At 40.9% G+C, this 18963-nt stretch overlaps 1 protein-coding gene across 3 annotated transcripts in view; it reads left to right on the top strand.

Moving 5' to 3' along the window:
* ARHGAP15 (Rho GTPase activating protein 15) overlaps positions 1-18963 on the top strand; it is a 509509-nt gene that overhangs the window by 410713 nt on the left and 79833 nt on the right. For all 3 annotated transcript variants that reach the window (XM_006021329.3, XM_006021328.3, XM_025201252.1), the window contains one exon: positions 4042-4176. In XM_006021329.3, the coding sequence (XP_006021391.1) occupies positions 4042-4176 (135 nt within the window). The remainder of the gene's footprint in view (positions 1-4041; positions 4177-18963) is intronic.

Genomic DNA, 18963 nt, shown 5'->3' with positions numbered 1-18963 from the left:
TTCCCTTTTTCTGTAATGTACAAGTAGATTACCAGTTAGAGGTGTGGCTGTGCTGTTCCACTTAAGTGCACTGGTTTCAGGTATAAAAAATAGCACACACACATTATATGTTGAATTATGATATGTGAATTCACTGTAGTTAACAAGTTGCTGTGCAAGTAAGCCAATGAAATCACTGAGACCACTTCCACGGTGAACTAATGCCCAGTATAAGTAAAGATACCAGAATGTGGTCCTAGGAGATTTTAAGACCAGAAAAATGGGCTAAAAAAGGATCTTTCTCAAAATAAACATACTCAAAAGTGCTCAGTGCAAACATTTTTCTGGAGATGAATCTGTATGCAGAACAATACATCCTCTTAAGCAATCTGGTCCTCTTTCAAACCTAGCTCAGTTAGGCCCATTTAAAAAATAAGAAGAAAATGATCTTGGCCTAGATTCTTCTTTTCCTTCTTTTGTTTTCCTAAGGAGGAGGAAAAAACTCTTACAGTGTATATCTACCAGGGATACACAACCACATCTTTATTTGAACTGGAACTAATGCAAGTACAATTTTAAAAGCTTGATATAAGAAAAAGAATAATACAGTAGTTAAAGCCTGTGTTTCTACCACGAGTATACAACATATGTGATTTTTTTTGCCAGCCACCTTGATGGAAATCCTCCAATTTTTTTTTCCCTTTTCTTCATAGTATGTTTATTTTTTACTCCTCTTTAGTACTTTATCAGCATAATATATTTTCAGGGGTGTCTAGGCATGTTCATGTCTGTATCTAAGATATATGGTATAATCTGGCAACTAGTATGAAACTAATCACTTGCCTTTTAATAAGGGGTTAAAGCAGCAATTTTAGGGCCTGACTCTGTTGCTTTGAGCAACCTCAGGTCCCAATAAATTAATTACCTTATGTAAATGGGTCCAGATTTAAACACCCTGGCCATGTCCAGACGAACACACCCATGTGGTATTTGGCACCACAAGACATGTCTGTGGCATCAGACATAGCACATTCAAGTGTTCTCCACACTGCAAGAAGTCAAAAAAATCCTGGGGTGAAAAAACCCATACAAAAAAAGGCAGATATTCAAGGTTAAAAAAAACCCACAAAAAAGGTGGAATGACGCACGTGGGGGCAGTGCACACCACCCAAACCTGGAGCCTGGCTGGCCAGAGCCTCACTTCAGCTGCCAGGCAGGCTACGCACAGCAGGATCGCCACTGCTGCAGCCCCAGGAGGCCCTTGGGCCGCCAGGTAAGGCTGCTCAGGCTAGCCCAGTGCTGGCCCCAGCCTCCCCTATCTCACCCGGGGTAACCTGCTGCACACCAGAGGGCACATGGCACAGGATTTCCTCGGGGGCAACTAGTAGCAGCACAAGGTGTCCCACTGATAGTTGTCTATAGGGAACCAAGTGTCCATGCTCATGTGGATGCAGCCTCTGGGTTCAGATCTTAAACACCCAACAAGTCCCTTAGGAGTAATGGCTGAGTTAGGTCCAAAAAATTAGACCTATAATTAACTGAAATTAATTTGATATGTATGTGTCTATGTTTGCTGATGGTCCTATCGTCACAGTGTCTGAATGATTCCAGCCAGTGGAAACAGAATTAGAAAGTTGCACTGAATGGACTGATACATTTTTTTTTATTTGATTTTTGGCTGGGTAATATTTTTTTACTTGGCATTTGTCCCTTCTAGCAAACTTTTTTTAAAATTGCTTTGCTAGATGGGAAAATGACACCCTTTGCTTTCAAGATGATACATTCCTAACACATTTCCTTGAAAAGCTGGAAATGGTGCAAAAATCTGGAAAGATAAGTTTCTGTAAAGCCTTAGAAGTCAAGCATTCAGCTTTAGATATTTAAGACAAATGCATGGTAAAAACAAGTTGTTTTATTTTTAAGGTTTCTACTTAAAGTTCTGTGCCAAGCTACAGTACTTATACATTTTCTAAATGTGTTTTAAGCAATAAGTTGTACAACATTTTTAGAACATGTGTTAAGCTATTTCTCTAAGAATGAAGCTCTTAACAAAACATAAGCACTCTGCATGAGATCTTAGCAGCAAAGTGCTTAAAAGATAAAGTAAGAATTGGTACCATGGGAAGAACACCAGCTGTAGAGCACACAGGTCCATTATGAGAAGTATGGTAGTGGGTAGGGAGAAAATGATTTAATCAGGAGTAAAACCAATTTTATTATAAGGGCACGCAGGGGGTGTGGCACCATAGTGAGAGGGACATTTCAAAATATCTGACAGATTTCAACAATGTGAAAACCCACCCTGTTCTTTAAAGTGACAGTAAACCCCATCAGGTCTCTCTTTTTGATGCTATTGTTAACAGTTGACTGTTTAAAGCTGGCCTGCTAAGACGCTGTCGATCTATTTCAATAGTGTGTGGCAAAATAAAAGGCTAATTGTTGAAATACAATCAATCAAATATGATCTCAGGGTCTGAAGAAGGTTCTCTCTGCTAATTCATCTGAGTTTGAATCATTATTTTTATGATCAAAGAAAGAAAGAAAGCCCCATAAATGCCCAAGTTTGCCTTTTTAAACTTCATAATATGTTATCAACTGAGGGCAAGGGGTCCATCAAATGTATTTGTCTACAACTTTGGAGGCCAATATGTTATAAAACACTTACTTTTACGGGAACTCAAGCCTGTATCTGAGTTTGATCTTCCACCCAGAAGCAAGTTCTTAAGCAAAAAAAAAAAAAGAAGAAGGAGGGGAAAAGAAAGAAAACCTATTAAATAAACTATTAAAGCTCTCAAACTGATGCAGTCCAGGCTTTCCTATTATTGTGGGCAAAATGGTTGAAATGCTATAATTGATGTTAAAGCTTGCTAAACAGTGAATTTGAGACCAAATGAACTGCTGTGTACCATATTTCAATGAGTTTTATTAAAAGTAGCCAGCAGTATGTTGTTTTAAATTCAACTTCTGATTTTATTCAGTAGTCTCTATGATTGGCTCTTGATTTGCTTAGTCTAAAACTTGTATAAAAGTTAAAGTCATGTTTAAAAAGCCAAATCCAGTTTTGAAATAGCTGGACTGTGGAGAGCATGTCTCATCTTAATTTTAAGTACGGAGGATTTACACTTTCCCTGAGTTTTATACAGATTATGGTCCAGTTGTTTATTGTATTCTAACATCATCATACTTTTATTATAAAAAGGCAAAGAAAAATAGAATAATAATCACCCAATTTAGCTTTATTTTTATTAGAAACTTTATTTTAGCTTTTAGTTTCTTTTATATTTAAATTCCTCAGCTCAGTGGAGCTTCAAAAGAAAACATTTTTTGTTATTTGTAAAAACAGTTTTGTAAGCACTTGTGGTTTGTCTTTAGTGTGTTATCATTTTTGACAGCTTTGCATAGCCTAGGTAGGCCAACAGGGGTCTGTCTAATATTGTTGCTGGGCAAATCTTCCTCCCAGAGATGAAAACCAAACAAAATATTTTTGAAGCAGTAAGAAGGAATTAATATCCTTTCTCTCACAGTACCCTATTCCTTGCTGACACTACATTCAGGCAAAAAAAGGAGAAAAGCGTTACCCATTATTCCCTTGTACATAGCAAGGCTAACACATGTAAAGCAATAACTCATTTTCTATTGCCATGTTTAGCATATGTCTCCTGTTGGCTCAGCAAGGCCTTTAGGCCGGTCCCTTGAGCCGGCCATCATTGGCAACTCTTAGCCCCTCGGCCTCAAAACCAAATAGCTTTGAATCACGTTGAGCTGTGATGCTAATTTTCATACTGATGCATTATGGGAATAAATGTATCTGACATACTGTGTCAATGGTACTGTCTCTTTGTGTCTCTTGTTTTTTTGTTAGCTGCATTCCTACAGATGGTATTCCATTGAAAATGTTCTCTTCCTTAAAAAAAAAAAAAAAACATGCACAGCACCAAACCTCTAGGTGCAGAAGGCTGTTAACGGTTGCTGATGATAGTAGGCAAACATTAACATAATAATTAGTGTCTTGTAATTGTTTCATTAAAACCAGTTGTTCCATTTCTCCTCGTGTTTTCCCAGAAGAGAAGCTGAATTTGGACGACAGCCAGTGGGAGGACATCCACGTTGTCACCGGAGCACTCAAGATGTTTTTCAGAGAGCTGCCTGAGCCGCTGTTCCCATACAGCTTCTTTGAACAGTTTGTGGAGGCGATAAGTAAGTACATCACATACAGTAGAGGCTAGTGAAATAGACTGTTAAAAATAATACTAAATGAAAAAATGAAAGAACAGATGCATCTCAAATGTAATTTACTTTCCATGATACCTGATCATGTCTCATTATTGTTTTTATTGTTTTTTTTCCTCCTATAGCATCTTATTTAACTAAAAAAAATCCTCAATTGTTAGTCTAACATTTCTGAATATGTAGCTTACATTAAATGTTTTCTAAAAAAGGTTTAGGCAAAGAATAAACTGTTCATATTTATTCTCTTTTCATTAGAGACAAGCTAGGCGATAATTTGTAGACCCCCCACCCAAACACAGTACCTTACACAAGTCTAATATTTGGGAACTATAAAAGCAGTTACTTGTATTTTGAAGGGAAAAAAAACAGCATTATATATGTTGTCTAGAATGAATAGCACATGCTATATTTCATAACATTACAGATTATGTCCTAAATGAGCATAAATACAACATGATGGTATTCATGATATTTTTCTTTTTCACACCAACTTTTAATACTGTTTTTTAAAAAATGCAATGTAGTCTGGAAGAGTATTTGGAAAATGCAAGGCAACTTCTGCTACATGTACCTGGAGGTTGCATGCAATCTCTAGATTTTAACATCTTGGGGTGCACTTTGTAAAATTGTGACAAATTAGGAAAAACTTGTTTTGTAAACACTTGGATTTGGAGTTTTTCCCCTAAAAAAGGAAAGAAGGTGGGAAAGCTTGCAAGCCTAGCAGGAGCTTAATTAAAGTCCAACAGAAAAATTATCTCCAGGAAAAACAATAAAGCACTTAGAGATCTGTTCTCCGAATGATGCGCGCGCATAACTGCCATTACCGTTAATGAGAGTTGTGCGCGCGCGCATCAGTCAGAGAATATGGAACCTTAATGTGCTGTTTAATTTGATTTTATGTTCATAGGAGTCTTTAGGTTCAACTAAAGCTCTTCATGACCAGCATCAGATATAATAAAGTTGAATAAATCTCTCAAGATTCTTCTTTTCCCCTCTCAGCTATTTAGGGATATACAGTATTTAAATATACAATGCAAACAAAATGCATTTTATTCACTTTCAGAAACTTCCCATCTTCTTTTATAGCACAGAAGATGGTCTTTTGGGGTTCATTCCAGAACTCTCAGTCTCTGTAATGTTCAAAAAAGGAAAAAAAAAAAGCATAACCATTGCCTTACTGTTTTCAGCTTCAGTTTCTGTACTTCATTGGAATGTGATGTTCCTTTGAAGCACTGACTTTCCAAGTGTGGATTTCAGGTGGTGACCAAAATACTGGTGCTTCAGGAGGATATAGTAGATACAGGGGCCACTCTCTAATGCAGTTTGCTTTGCATCTTATGCATAGTACTCAGCAGTCAAGTGTTTAATATATATTCTCTGCATTTACCTCTTTGTTTTGCTGATGTACCATTTTCCATAACATAGAAGTTTGGGCGTAATATCTAGTCTTTCTTCCTTCTTATCATGTAAATCATTTGTGTTATGATTTACATAGCTACACCACAACAAAACAATACCACCTTGTGAAGAACATTATCAAGACAAAGACCAATATCTGAAGGATATTATCGAATGTTAGACAAACACTTGATTGGGATGGTTTAGTCAGTGATGATCCTACCTTGAGCAGGTGTTGGACTAGATGACCTGAAATTACTTCCAGCTCTAGTTTTCTGGGATTAAAAGGCCATTATCTTGCCTTTCTTATGGTCTCAACCATGAGATTTCATGTTGGGGCAACATGAAATATTCTGTTGACTCCATGGGCAGATTTTTGCCAGTTCATCATAGTGAAAATAACAGGCAGTGGCAGTGCACTTCTGAATTAGAGTTTGGAAGCTTGTCAGGGAGAGACTCTACTGGAACATTAATATTTATGTAGGAGAAATTAATGTCCATTTTTGCTCTTTCAACTATTATTAATTCTTATTATGATTCTGTGAGCCATTATACACATTGATAGACTAATGAACAGTCAGTTATGAAGGAGTTTTAAGATGGTTTCTGTCTGAGAAAAAATATAGCAGTTTGATAAAATTGATGCTATTTTTAATTCTTTGTCCTTGTTGCTTTCTTTTTTTGCACATCAGGGTGTTTTCTGTCTAATGCAATCTATCAAACCTAAACAATCAGTCAATCAAACTGGCCCTCACTCCCACACTATCTGCACAACCACACTTTGAGCAACTAGATTTGAAGAACAAAGTCTCAAAAGAATAAAAAGTTCTCTTTCAGTGCTTTTAAACAAATCTTCTGTTTGTTATAGAGGGATCCAGTCCTCATGCAGTAGAAATCAACTGCACATCCCCATTGACTTAAAAAAGACTGCCATAGGGCACTGACACACAAGCAGGTCCCTGTTCTAACTCATGGTGGCTTCACATAAAGCGCCATGAGATGGAGGAACAACGCCCCCTTACCCCCCAACCCAACACACATTCATCTGTTGGGAGGGTATTGAGCTCCACTTTAGAGCTAATCCTGTGGAGGATTCTGCCTGCAGCCTGTCTCCCCTAGCCCCAGCTCCCCCTCTCCCAGCTCCAGTGCTGTCTTCAGAAAAGGAGGGGGGAGGAGGGAGCTGCGGGCTGGGGGTTGCCTGATTTGAGCTAGAGGAGGAGAGAGCTGGGGAGGCTCCAATCCACCTGTCCCCCTTCCAGCTCAGGTTAGGCAAAACCAGCCCAGAGCCCCCTTCCCTTCCCTTTCTGCAGACACAACCGGGGGCAGGGCAGGCTGGGCTGCGTCATGTTGACAAACTGACCTTTGAGAACAGAAGTTCCCTAAAGCACTCCATATTGCAGCACCTTCGTCTGGTCCCTCCTTAGGTATGGATTAATTTGCCATGCGATCAGCCACTTTCAAAGTGCTCTGCAACTGTGTTTGTATGTCACATGCACGGCTGGTGAGTACTTTCAGGAGGCCAATCACACAACAAATGTCACTTCTGTCAGAGCCCATAGTAACCAGGTCCGTCACTACCTTTGCTATTTTGTATTGCTCAGTCAGTGTTAAGCTACTAGGAAGGCTGTCTGGGGTAGGCATCTCAGGATTCCCCTGCAGCATTGCCACAGTCCAGTGCAGGGCATTCAAGTAATCCTGGAGCAGCAGAATAGTTATAGAGGGTCAATACTAAATAACCCCCGAGGACAAAACAACCCCAGCATTGCAGGGAGCAACTTGCCATAACAGCCATCGTTAGCTTAGTGCCACTCAGTCGCACTAAATACACAGGTATTTAGCAGGCAAGAGGAAATAGTAACAAAAATTCTGCTATTTGTAATTATAATAATCTTGAAGCAGGGCATTTCTTGGAGATTTATCTGGCTTGCTAGTAGAGGCTAAGTCTCAAGAAGTTCCATGCACTCTTTATGATAATACTATGTTAAGCAGTGAAAGAAAATGAACATACAGAGTAAGCTTATGAGTATTATTTTTCTGGATGATGCTGTTTCAGTTGGTTTCAATTGGTATGAACATTGCTTCAAAAAGTTAATGCCCTGTGTTTCATCAGTCAGATTGCTTGAAACTTCTCTCAGCATACCATTCCCCTTAAAAATAAAATTAGGTAGAATTATAATATTCGACTGTAATTGAGGAAAATTATGGAATTTCACTTGCCCTGGTAAAAGTGGGTAATCACTGCCCATTCATTTTTGAGGATATATAAATGAGGAGTAGAAGATCATATGGCATTAGGCCAATGCAAACAAAGCTTTCTCTGACCCTGGGTATTGGGCCTGTAACCTTTCCTGCAAATCTGCCTCTATGTCACAAGCATATTACTCTGGAATTGTGGATAGCTATAGAACGTAGGCATCCCGCATCTTACGCGCATTTAATTTGCACGAATTCAACTATATGCGGATGGGGAGGGGGGGGCAGGGCTTGAGTCTGCACGTGGCACTGGCGCTTGCCTGGAGGCCCGGTCACCACCACGCTGCCAGCTGTGACTGCCTCTGCCTCCAAAACCTCCCCCCCCCGCCATAGAGCCGTGCCTGGAGCTGTGTGGCTGGCCGCTGGGTTTGGTGGTGACTGGGCGGCACACAGCCATCCCCACCACCACCATGCGCTGCACCGCTGCCGCTGGCCACACAGCTCTAAGTGTGGCTCCGCGACGGCGGTGGGAGGTTTTGGAGGCAGAGGCAGTCACCACTGGCACAATAATATGCGATTTCACTGTACGTGATTTTCGCCTTTATGTGCTGCCTTTAGAATGTAATCCCTGCGTAAGATGCAGGATGCCTGTATGTCCATGCCATATGTATAACACCATGACTATAACTAGGCTGACCACAAGTAAATCCCAGACATCCAGGACATTCATTCAGGAAATCCGGGATGCTGCACCCCTCATGCACTCACAAGTCAGTGGGCACGGGGCAGCATGCCAGGCAGGCACTGAAGCTTGTCTACCTACCTGCAAGGTGCTCCATGCCACCCTGACTCCCAGCCAGACTGCCCCTGCTTTTTCCAGAATGCCCATTATCATTCTGAGCAGCCAGTGGGGACCGGCTTCTGAAATCTGGCTATGTCCTGGTTATGTCCTGGCTAAACTGGGACATATGGTCATCCTAACTATAAGGCCACACTAATATTAAATAGCATCTTAATCTATGAAGGGCTCAGTGATTTCAGTAGAATTGCTAGCAAAATAAAATTCTGCTAATATTGCTAGAGCTGATAGGATTTGGCCCATAATTAAAGCAATTAATCACCTGGGTTATTGGATTCAATTTATATTTCATTTCATCTTTTGCTTTAGTTCATGTGGTATCATGATTGCCATTTATGGCACAGCCAAAAATGGCAAGTCCAAACCTTGTAATATTTTTTTCTCAGACCCACAGTCTGGTATCATTTCAGATAACAAATACCCAGTCCTCTCCAAAGAAGAGAAAAGCTGTATAGGTAAATAAGTCAAAATGTAGCAACAAAAGTTTAATACCTATGTAACACATTGTGTAGTGTGGCCAGAGGAAACAGGAGACCCTCCAGGCAGATGAGTAAGAGAGAGGCTGGACTGTGGCACTCCCTAATTGGACAAGGCTGGGGTGCTGTCACACCAAGTATATAAGAACAACTCAAATAATGTTTCTAGCCATTTCTCCTGGGGCTGCTGAGAGCTGCACAGATGAATTGGGAGCCAGAAAACCTGCTCCCCATGGGGGAAGAGAGATCTTCCCCCCTCCTCTTCACTGGAGAAGCATGCAAAAGCTGTGTGATGGGAAAGCCTCAGGTACAGGGAGCAGAAGTCTGTCTTGGAGTTTGAGACTCCTATTTCCTCTGTCTTTCCCCCTGTTTTTCAAACTGATCAGGAACTGAGTCCTGGCAGTTTGGGCCACACATGCCTTGATTGGGATAATACCATGGGGGTATTAAACCCTGGAGCAGACTGACCAGGAATGGATCCTGGAAGTTACTGGCTCCCTCTGTTTTATAATTGTAGTGTCTCAGCACAGTGGTGTAGCTGAAACTGGATGTCCAGGCTGCAGCCATAGGCCTGGGCCCTTTTTGCTGTTTCACAGCTATTGTGTTTCAGCCTGGCTGTGCAGCTGAACCTGAGCCATATGTTTGGCTGCCAGTTTTGGGCCAGGGTAAAGCCTGGCATAGTTTGAGGCAACATAGTTTATGTCCCAAAAGCCTGGCATAGTTTATGTTCCAACCAAGCAGTATGGTTTGGGTGCTAGATGTAGTTCAGGTCTGAGCCAAGATAGGCTTGACCTTTCCTCCGAGCTCATTTGCAGCTTTCTGCCCAGCAGAGCTGGGACTGGGACTAGGAATTCTGGGGTGCGGTATGCTGACAAAAGCTGCAGCTAACCCCTCAAAGCCACCATGCGGAAGTGGAGGTTGGCACTGTACCATGTCTCTAGGAATATCGGTGCCCCTTGCAAAGCACAAGGACCTATGGTCTCGAGCAGCTCCCTGCAGTGCAGTGAACCCAAGGAGCAGCTCAGGACTCTCCGATGTGGGGCCCCTTCTCCAGCCCATTGCTGAAGGGCAAGTATAGGGGTGCAGGCCCCCAGAACTACCCGTTGGGGAGCCCCAAGTCCCAGACCACCTGGGTATGAGTGAAGCCTGCCCAAGATGGTGCCACTTATAGACTTTTATTTGTAGTTAATAGTGTTTTAAAAATCTATTTAGTGTTTACTTTTAGGTTTTTTGTTTTTTATTCTTTGTAATAAATTTGACTGTGTTTATACTGCTTGCGGGGGGCGAGGGGGTTGTTTATGTGGGACACCGTAGTAATTCATTTAGTGTTTCCCAGGTGGTCTGGATGGAGGCTCAAGACAAGGTAAAATATATTTAGAACCCCAACATTGAACCCAGCCCTTGTTGCTGCTGACCGGTGCCTGGCAGAAGGATTACACCTATGTGGAAGAAGGAAGGTTCATTGCTTAGGGTGCTAGCATAGCATTTGAAAGTCCTGGGTACAAGTTTTTGATCTGCTATAGACATCCTGTGTCATACTGCTCAAATTAATTTCAGGGAGAATTAGGCACCTAAATGGATCTGGGCCTTAGCCTCTCAGCTGACCCTGAGCCTCTACTTGCCAAACATCTATGCAGCCAATCCTAAAGTTCAGCTCTAGCAATTGTCCAGCCTAGCTCTAGAAACTATGCTGAACTTCTGCATATGAGGTTGGTTGTGTCCTTGCTCACCTTCTTTTTCTACGGAGCATTTGGTACTTAACCTGCACTGCACTTAACCTGTTCAAGCACAGGAAGTCTGCAGCAGCAACCTACAGTTTCCTGTTTCTTTATTTTAGACCTTCTACAGTCCAGTTACTTATTCAACTCTCCAAAAATAGAGATAAGTAGAGACACAGAAGCAGTGCAGTGTGAACGGGTGGGGTGGAGGCTGCAAGATAGGATATACAAGGGTGCTTCAGAAACAAACTGATTTTGAAATAAACCCCTTTTTTTGTACAGTAAATGGGAAACTACACAGCAGTAGTGAACACTAATGGCATCATTGAATGCACCCATCATTTACAGCTATGTAGAGAAGTGATGTGGGCCAGTAAATGATCATTCCACACAAAATGGTTTTATTTTGAAATGTCCTGAAGCGTCTTCAGAGATGAGGAATCGAGGGTCACTCTGCTTGGCTGTCGAAGGTCAACCCTAAATGTCAGTGTAGACATATCCTCTGCTCCCTATCTGTAAAATGGAGCTAATCCCATCGCTATGTAACTGGGTGTGAGGAGAAATACACAAAAATAGGGACCGCATAAGTAGGATAGATGAGTTACTTTTAAGAAATGCATTACAGCTCTTTTCAATAAAACATTTTTATTTGTCAAAATCTTTTAATAGAACCCTCTTTGCCAGTATCATTATCTATTTTTCCTTTGCCTGGCTTTCCTTCAATACCTTTACCCAATTTTGCTTTCATTAATTCTCAATACCACTAAATCAAATTTTTATTTACTTATCCTTTTTTTTTTTTTTTTGGTTCTTCTGCATCTTCAGCATTTTCATTCTTCTCTCTTTATCTGTGCTTATTTTCAGGACTGCTCTAATTTCATTACAAAGAATACTTGTGGTCTTGATCCACAACCATGTACAGTTTTAAATTTGAAATATATATAATAAAAGGACAGCTCTGTGTCTAATGCCATCTTGACTTTACTGTGGTTTCAGAAGGTCAGAGCTTGAGCTATGAAGCAGGCCAATCCAATAAGTAAGAAAACTGTCCAGGTTCTCAGAAGCTATTTTCCCTTTATATGAGTCCAGCTGGGGCTGTGATACATGAAAAGGAAAGACAGAGAGCTCTGCATCAGATTCACCTGTAAATTTAAATAGCATCCTATAGCTGCCAAGGAATACTTTTAGAGAAGCAGAATTAATTCTGTCCAGATTGGATTAAATATTTTAAGTAGCTGTGAGAGGTTGGATTGGGGGCGGGGGGGGCAGGTCACAGGCATTATGGGACTTTTGGGAGGAGGGGACCCTGTGGGGTAGAGAAGTATGGGGTGAGGAGGGGCTTATGTGTGATAGAGGTGGGGGTGTGGGGGCAGGTGAGGTTTGGGGCTGAGGAGTGTGGTGGGGGCTGTGGGGCTGAGATGGGGTCCAAGGGGGATTGGGAGCAAGAAAGATTGAAGGTCAGGGAGTACTAGGGGGCATGAGGGGCTTCACAGAGGTTTGGGTGCTCAAAATGGCATGGGAGGTCCTAGTGGGGTGTAAGGGGGATGATGAGGAGTTGGGGGGTTAGGGTGCAAAGGGGATGAGTATCTTCAGGTTGCAGTGGGTTCATGAGGGCAGTGAGAGCATAGTGTAGGACTCAGTGGGGTATGAAGGGGATGGTGGAGTCTGATGGAGCTCAGGCACAATGAGATAAGACTGAACCTGAAGGATATGTGGGATAACAGGGGACAGAGTGAAGCCTGGGGGCATCTGAAGTGGCAGGTGAAGTGCATAAAGGTCAGCTGGAGCCCCATGGTGGAGTGTCTGGGGGCCCCATGTGTTCGGGTCCAAGGAACAGTTCTTTCCATGGCCAGACAGGGTGGTAACAGCTGTAATCCCCTGATACAAGGTGCAATCCCCACCATTCAGATGGCAGTTACCGCCCTCTGCCCCCCACCCCCCGGCCCTGGGCTCAGTTATATTTGCTTTTTCTTCTACTCTAAACAGAATAATATCCTTCTAGGCCCTTAGCATATTAGTAAAAATTCCACTTTCTTTTTAAGTGGAGAAAAATATGTTATGTGATGATGTGCCATACCATGTGCACCCCCTTTTTTTCAAAATATAGCCCATTGCTACCTTTCTTCAGAGTCGGGATGCTCTGAACAGAAATCCAACTCCTGAAGTTTCTCTTATTTTGGGGGTTTTCAAAGTTTGGTCAGATTCCAACCCTCCTCCCTCCCATCAGGACTTCTTCTGGATGGGTCCTCATCTTTATGTTAACCAGAACAACACAAATATTCCAAGAGAAATGAAACCCCATCATTACAGCCATATTTTCCCAAATTCACAATATGAAAATAAATGTTCTAAATCTACTATGGATATGCTTGTAGGGAGCTGCTAAGAGCTGTTTAGGCTTCTGTTCAAAAACAGGTTTCACTACAGAGTTCCACTTTTTGAACACTTAGCATGCATATAGAGATTCATAAATTTCATATTTTCCCTTCTTTCAAGTTAAAGGGATACTTGTCAAACTTTTTCTTACAGCCTTCTCATCCTGTAACACCATGCAGTAGTCATCACTGAAAGCTTTAGAAAGATGGTTTTGAGTCAACAAGTAGAACAATTACATTTTTAACAGAACTCAAGCATTTAATAATTTTTCCAAGACAATCTTCATTTCAGAGAAGAAATGGATGATTTGTCATATATCAGCACACATTTATGAAGGTAAAATCTCTGATTCAGTTCCTGGCTAGTCCAGTGTATGTGTTCCTGGGATAGTCCAAAGCCCAGAACAATTCTTGTTTCCTTTGTAGACAGTGACTGAAGGAAACCCATTTGTAATGATCTTGGCCTGAATTCAGTACTAGCATGTGAATTCATTATTAATATTATTTATGAACTACCGAATATGAGGTGTATAGAAGCTGGTCATTGGTACAGCTATTGGACACTGGTAGAGAGAACACATCTAGACTTACAAGAATGACTTTCTGGAATATGGCCCAAAGAAGGAGACATTGATTATAATATATTTTGTGCTCTGGATCCACAAACTCACTTCTCAGTTTCAGCAGTTAATTCTTCAGAAAGTTGGTGTATATACAACTGATAAAAAAGCAAAAGAAACTGGGTAGAAGTCCTCACTCCTCAGGGTTCTTTACTAAAAAGGCAAGTCATAGTCATCTGACTCAGGAAGCTGAAACCAAAGAGAATATAGTATGGCATTTCAGTTTAATGAAAGTAAAGTTAGAAGCTTATTCATGAACTTGAGAAAGGTTCAAGTCCAGCTGAAGAAAAAACAATCTCTACATGAGGTAGAGACACTCAGAAGTAGAATTTGTGATCCCCTTATTTCAGAAATGAGCTAAAAGGTTTTGGGGTTTTTATGTCTTTTCCTTTTTAGCCACTGAGAGTGAAGATGGTAAAGAAGACTGTGAAAGAACATAGTGATTATAATCACTTTCTCAGTAATCTTCACATCTTGGTTCTCAGACCTGATTTAGATGTCACTGAAACCTCCTCTTCCACTTTCTAAAAATAAATCAACATCATAGTGTATTATGGCCCTGTCTCAGTGCTGCCTAACCAATAAGCTGGGAAGCTGAGTGGAAGGAACTACAGCTACTTGTTCAAAGATAATAATATCCTCTTTACATTTTGGTGGAAATTTACTTATGTGGTTTATGTGTCACTAGAAGTTTAGATGTTGGTTTTACAAAGGAAACATCTCAAGCAAAAGGACATTCTTGTGTTTTTTACAACGTGGCCTTACAAGGAGGCTCAAGGATAACGCTTTTAGTAAGTAAAGTCAGCAATTGCAGAAGCATTGCTAAGTAACAATGTGTTTTAATTTCTTATCACTATTATAGAATGGGTTCCTTAGAACCACCAGGCTTATTAGTCCAATGGCACTATGCGAATTCCTGTCATTTTGTTCTATGATGCTGATAAAAGTGCTTTCCACCATCAGAGTTGTTAGACATCCTCTTTACCTATTTCTTGTACATAGAGGACTTGCAGGATCAGATCTAAAGTTTGAAGAAAAATGAAAAGAAAAACCTATTGCATGCCAGGATTTATATCTTCTGCACGAAGTCATTCACGAAGTATGGCCATAGTGCATGTGTAAAGTGAGACATGCTCAGTCTGACATCTTTGTAAGTGTTTTCTTTCCTATGCATTATACCTTGCTCTTGGTCTAACAGTTTTTGGGACATTATCAAATGGGTTATTTTATGCCTGGAAAAGATGGGGGATGGAAGAAAACAAAACTCCTGAGATACTTGACTGAAAATAGTTACTGAACATAAAAGACCAATGGTAGCAAATTGCCTCACAAATGAGAGGAGCAGGGCTGTCCCCAGGGGCGGACGAATCAGGGTGACCACCCTGGGTCCCACGCTTTGGGGCGCCCTGAAGAGCCAGGCGGAGCAGCTGTGGTGATTCTGCACTGCTGCTGATTCACATGCAGCTGCTTGGCACCCCCCCCCGAATCTGCTGCCTCCAGTTGCTCAGCACCACCACCCACCCCCTGCCACAAAAATCTACCACCGGCTTCCTCTCATCCAGGGGTGAGGCCCTGCACAGGCTGATTTGCCCCAGGCCCCACACCCTGCTCGGGTCTCCTCTGGAGAGAAGCAAGCAAAAAAACAAACAAACAAAAAAACCCCAAAACACCAAAACTGGTTTAAAACAAAATATGCTTATAGCAACTAGGGAAGTGTTTGTGTCTGTTTATATGGGTGGAGGTGGAGGAGAGGACTTTAGTTAGAGCAGTTTTCAGGATCCTCTCTAATTAAAGCACCCATAGCATCTCATGTATTCAGCATCCCACAATTGAAAGTAGCAGCAGGGCTGCTTTAACTAAAGCTCGGTCAAGTTCTAAACATAAGCCAGGCCTTAAAAATATACCTGACTGCACTACATCAAGTCAACTAAAGTTTTACAAGAATTTATATTTGCAATGGATTATGTGTATCTGCAAATGTTTATATATAAAAAGTATCCCAAACACTTCAGTGTATTTTCTTGGGGAAGATTATTTTTAAAACACACTGGCAATTTTTATTGCAGATGCCTGGCCTGTCTTTTAACTCATATTAAGTATATTAATAATTAAATGGTAAAAATTGACTAGGGTCAACTGACTTGGGTATCTTTGATATGATTGTTTTAATGCTTAGACAGTAAATCACTAGACCTGAGTCTGTGATAACCTGTTCAATAAAAACCCATTTGCAAGTAGAACTTCATTATGTACTATGACGCCAAGTGTTTTGCAAACAGAACTAACAAGTACAAGTTAACAGAAAATAGGAGTGCCTTGTCACCAGAATCTCTTCATTTTCTCTCCTAATATTTTATTTAGTTTTAGTTCTTTGTATATATGTGTCTCTTGGTTTTAACCAGTCAGGCAAACCATTTTAAATATTGATAAACCTTTTTCCATCTTCCTGCACAAACGTTCATTCATAAGCATTTTTTCCCACACAGTTTTTGGATTTTGGATCTCTAATTGAAATTTGCTCTGTGACTAAGATAATTATTTTTTGGAGGTGAGGGACAGCTTAGATTAGAATTTCATTTGTGGAGTGGATATAGAAGGAGGATAAGTAGGAGTACCAGGAAGACAACATGGAGAAAGCAAGAGAAAAACACAACCCCCCCCCACACACACTTTTTGAGGGGGAAAAATGAACAAATGACAAGAAGACATGGACCATCTGCAGTAAAGTTGGAGAGCTGTTGTAGCCATGAAGGTGACGTACCAGAGGCAAGAGTTTTTTGTGATATCTTTTTATTGAGCCAACTGTACAGATCTTGCAAACACTATGAAAAGCAAATGAATTGAAGTTCTGATAAGGATTTGCTGGATACTTTGGCAGGGTAGGATCAACCCAAGACTCTGATGGAAAAAACTGTGCAACATCCATTCCTTAGGGAGCAATACTCACTTCAGGAATAGCAACCACAGGAGGAAAGGGTCTATGAATCTACTATAGAATCATATACTCGCAAAATAGAGAAAATGGTCTTGGAGGTGGGGAGGGGGACACAAGGAGATGTAAATAAGGAGAGACTGAATGGCATAGGTGAGAGAGGCAATAGCCATAAAATCAACATTTTTCATGATATGCCCTCTTCCTTCATCCCATTGGAAAATCTGCTGTCTATATTCCACAGTATTATATATGAACTATTATGTGTGTCTGCACTGGGTTATTTTATATGAAATATTGTATAGGGTGAGATGTTGCTTATCAACACAGAAACTGGTAACTGTGGTTTTCCTCAGTCCCTAGCCAAAATCCTGACATGAGGACTGCTTTAGGGACCTAACCTAGAAATGCGCATTTGTATCTGCACCAGATTTACTAATTTGCTGATGACATTCGCTATGATGAAAATGATGAGTCACAGAAAAATGGAAACCATAAAAGTAAACCATCATGATCCTTGGGGCTGAACTGGGCTTAAAGCAGCATCTGAAGTTGGTTTGTAAGAATATAGTAGAATTAAAAAAGGTACAGAGAAGGCAACCAAAATGATCAGGCATATGGAGCAGTTCCCATACCAGAAAAACTAAAAAGGCTAGAAATCTTCAGTTTGAAAAGGAAAAGGCTGAGGCCTATATAGGCCTTTTATAGGTGGAGGCCTATAAACTCATGAAAGGTGCAGAGCAAGTGAACAGGGAAATGTTGTTTGTCAAGTCCCAGAATTGTAGAACTAGGGACATCCACTAAAATTAGTAGGAAACATGTTTAAAACTAACAAGAAAAAGTACTTTTTTTTTACAAGTTAACTTGTGGGATTCATTGTCACATGAGGTGGTAGAGGCAGATAGCATGGCCAGGTTCAGAAAGGGAATAGAAAAAATCATGGATGATAGAGTAATTAATAGGTGTTTGCCAGGGAAGGTAATGAATAGGGGATGGATCACTCTAGATCTGTCCAGTTCAGTGCTCTTCCTCTAGCATCCATTTCTGCCACTGTCAGAGACAGGATACTGGGCTAAGTGGACCATTGGTCTGACCAGGTATGGCACTTAATCTGTTCTTGTGTAAAGTTAGAAGGTACTTTTGTGCTTCATCATTACACGTAGATACTTTGGGCATGTCTACACATGCTTTTACACATGGCTAAACGTTATGTGCATTTGCCTAATGCGAATTAAGGCAATTTAGGCATGTGTCTACACTTGCACATGCTAAGGCACATTAACGTGGTATGCGGACTGACTTGGGACTAAAGCTAGTCCCAAGTCAGTCAACGTACACAGCATTTAATGTGCTTTAGTGCATGTACATGTGCATTAAGGCGCTTTAGCTAGTCACACCTAAATTTGATACCTGCTTTTGCAGGTATTTAGGTGCAAATAGTCTAAAATTGCCATTTTTAAGGCGTATTAAGTGTGCCCTTAATGTATGCCCTTAATGTGCCTTAAATTAGGTAAAGTGCCTTAAATGGGCACATGTAGATGCACCCTGGGACCTCTTGCATGAATTAGAATAGAACCTGGGTTACATTGACTTACACCAGCTGTAACCACTTGCAAGGAGTTATTATATTTGCCAGGAATCACCGAAGGACAGCAGCATTCCAGCCAGACCACCCTCAACCTTCTACCAACATCAGGCTGAACAGTTAGGCGATAGCTGAACAGAGTAAATAGCATATGTCTGAATCTGAACCAGCAAATGCACCTTACACATGTGGAAAATATTCCTTTATACTTTGGGAAAATAGTGTGTAGCAATGCAGCATTATGGATACACTTTACAGAGCCCTCAAAAGATTGCAGTTAAGAGAGAGAAGAGATGTGATTGCAGCCCTCAGTGTTAGGACTGTGTTGCAGGTCTGAATAAAGACCAGTGTCCAGTGGTACAAAGGCCATTACATAAACTAGGCAAGGATTTGTGTTTAGTAAATGGATCTGTGTAAGTACATGCCAAACAGAGCTACTTTTTGAAAATGCATTGGGAGAAAAAGTCATTTAAATCTGTAAAATATTACAACAGTGTAATATTTCTAGCAGTGAAGTATTAGACATGTCCTGATTCAAGTGGCCCAGAAAAAAGTTTAAATGTTCAAAAATCCCCCTTGACATCACAAAATAGTCCCA

Source organism: Alligator sinensis, unplaced genomic scaffold (genome assembly GCF_000455745.1).
Source record: "Alligator sinensis unplaced genomic scaffold, ASM45574v1 scaffold693_1, whole genome shotgun sequence".
Lineage (NCBI taxonomy): Eukaryota > Metazoa > Chordata > Crocodylia > Alligatoridae > Alligator > Alligator sinensis.
Note: the sequence above shows the minus strand (reverse complement) of the source record. Positions and strands in the feature narration are given on the sequence as shown.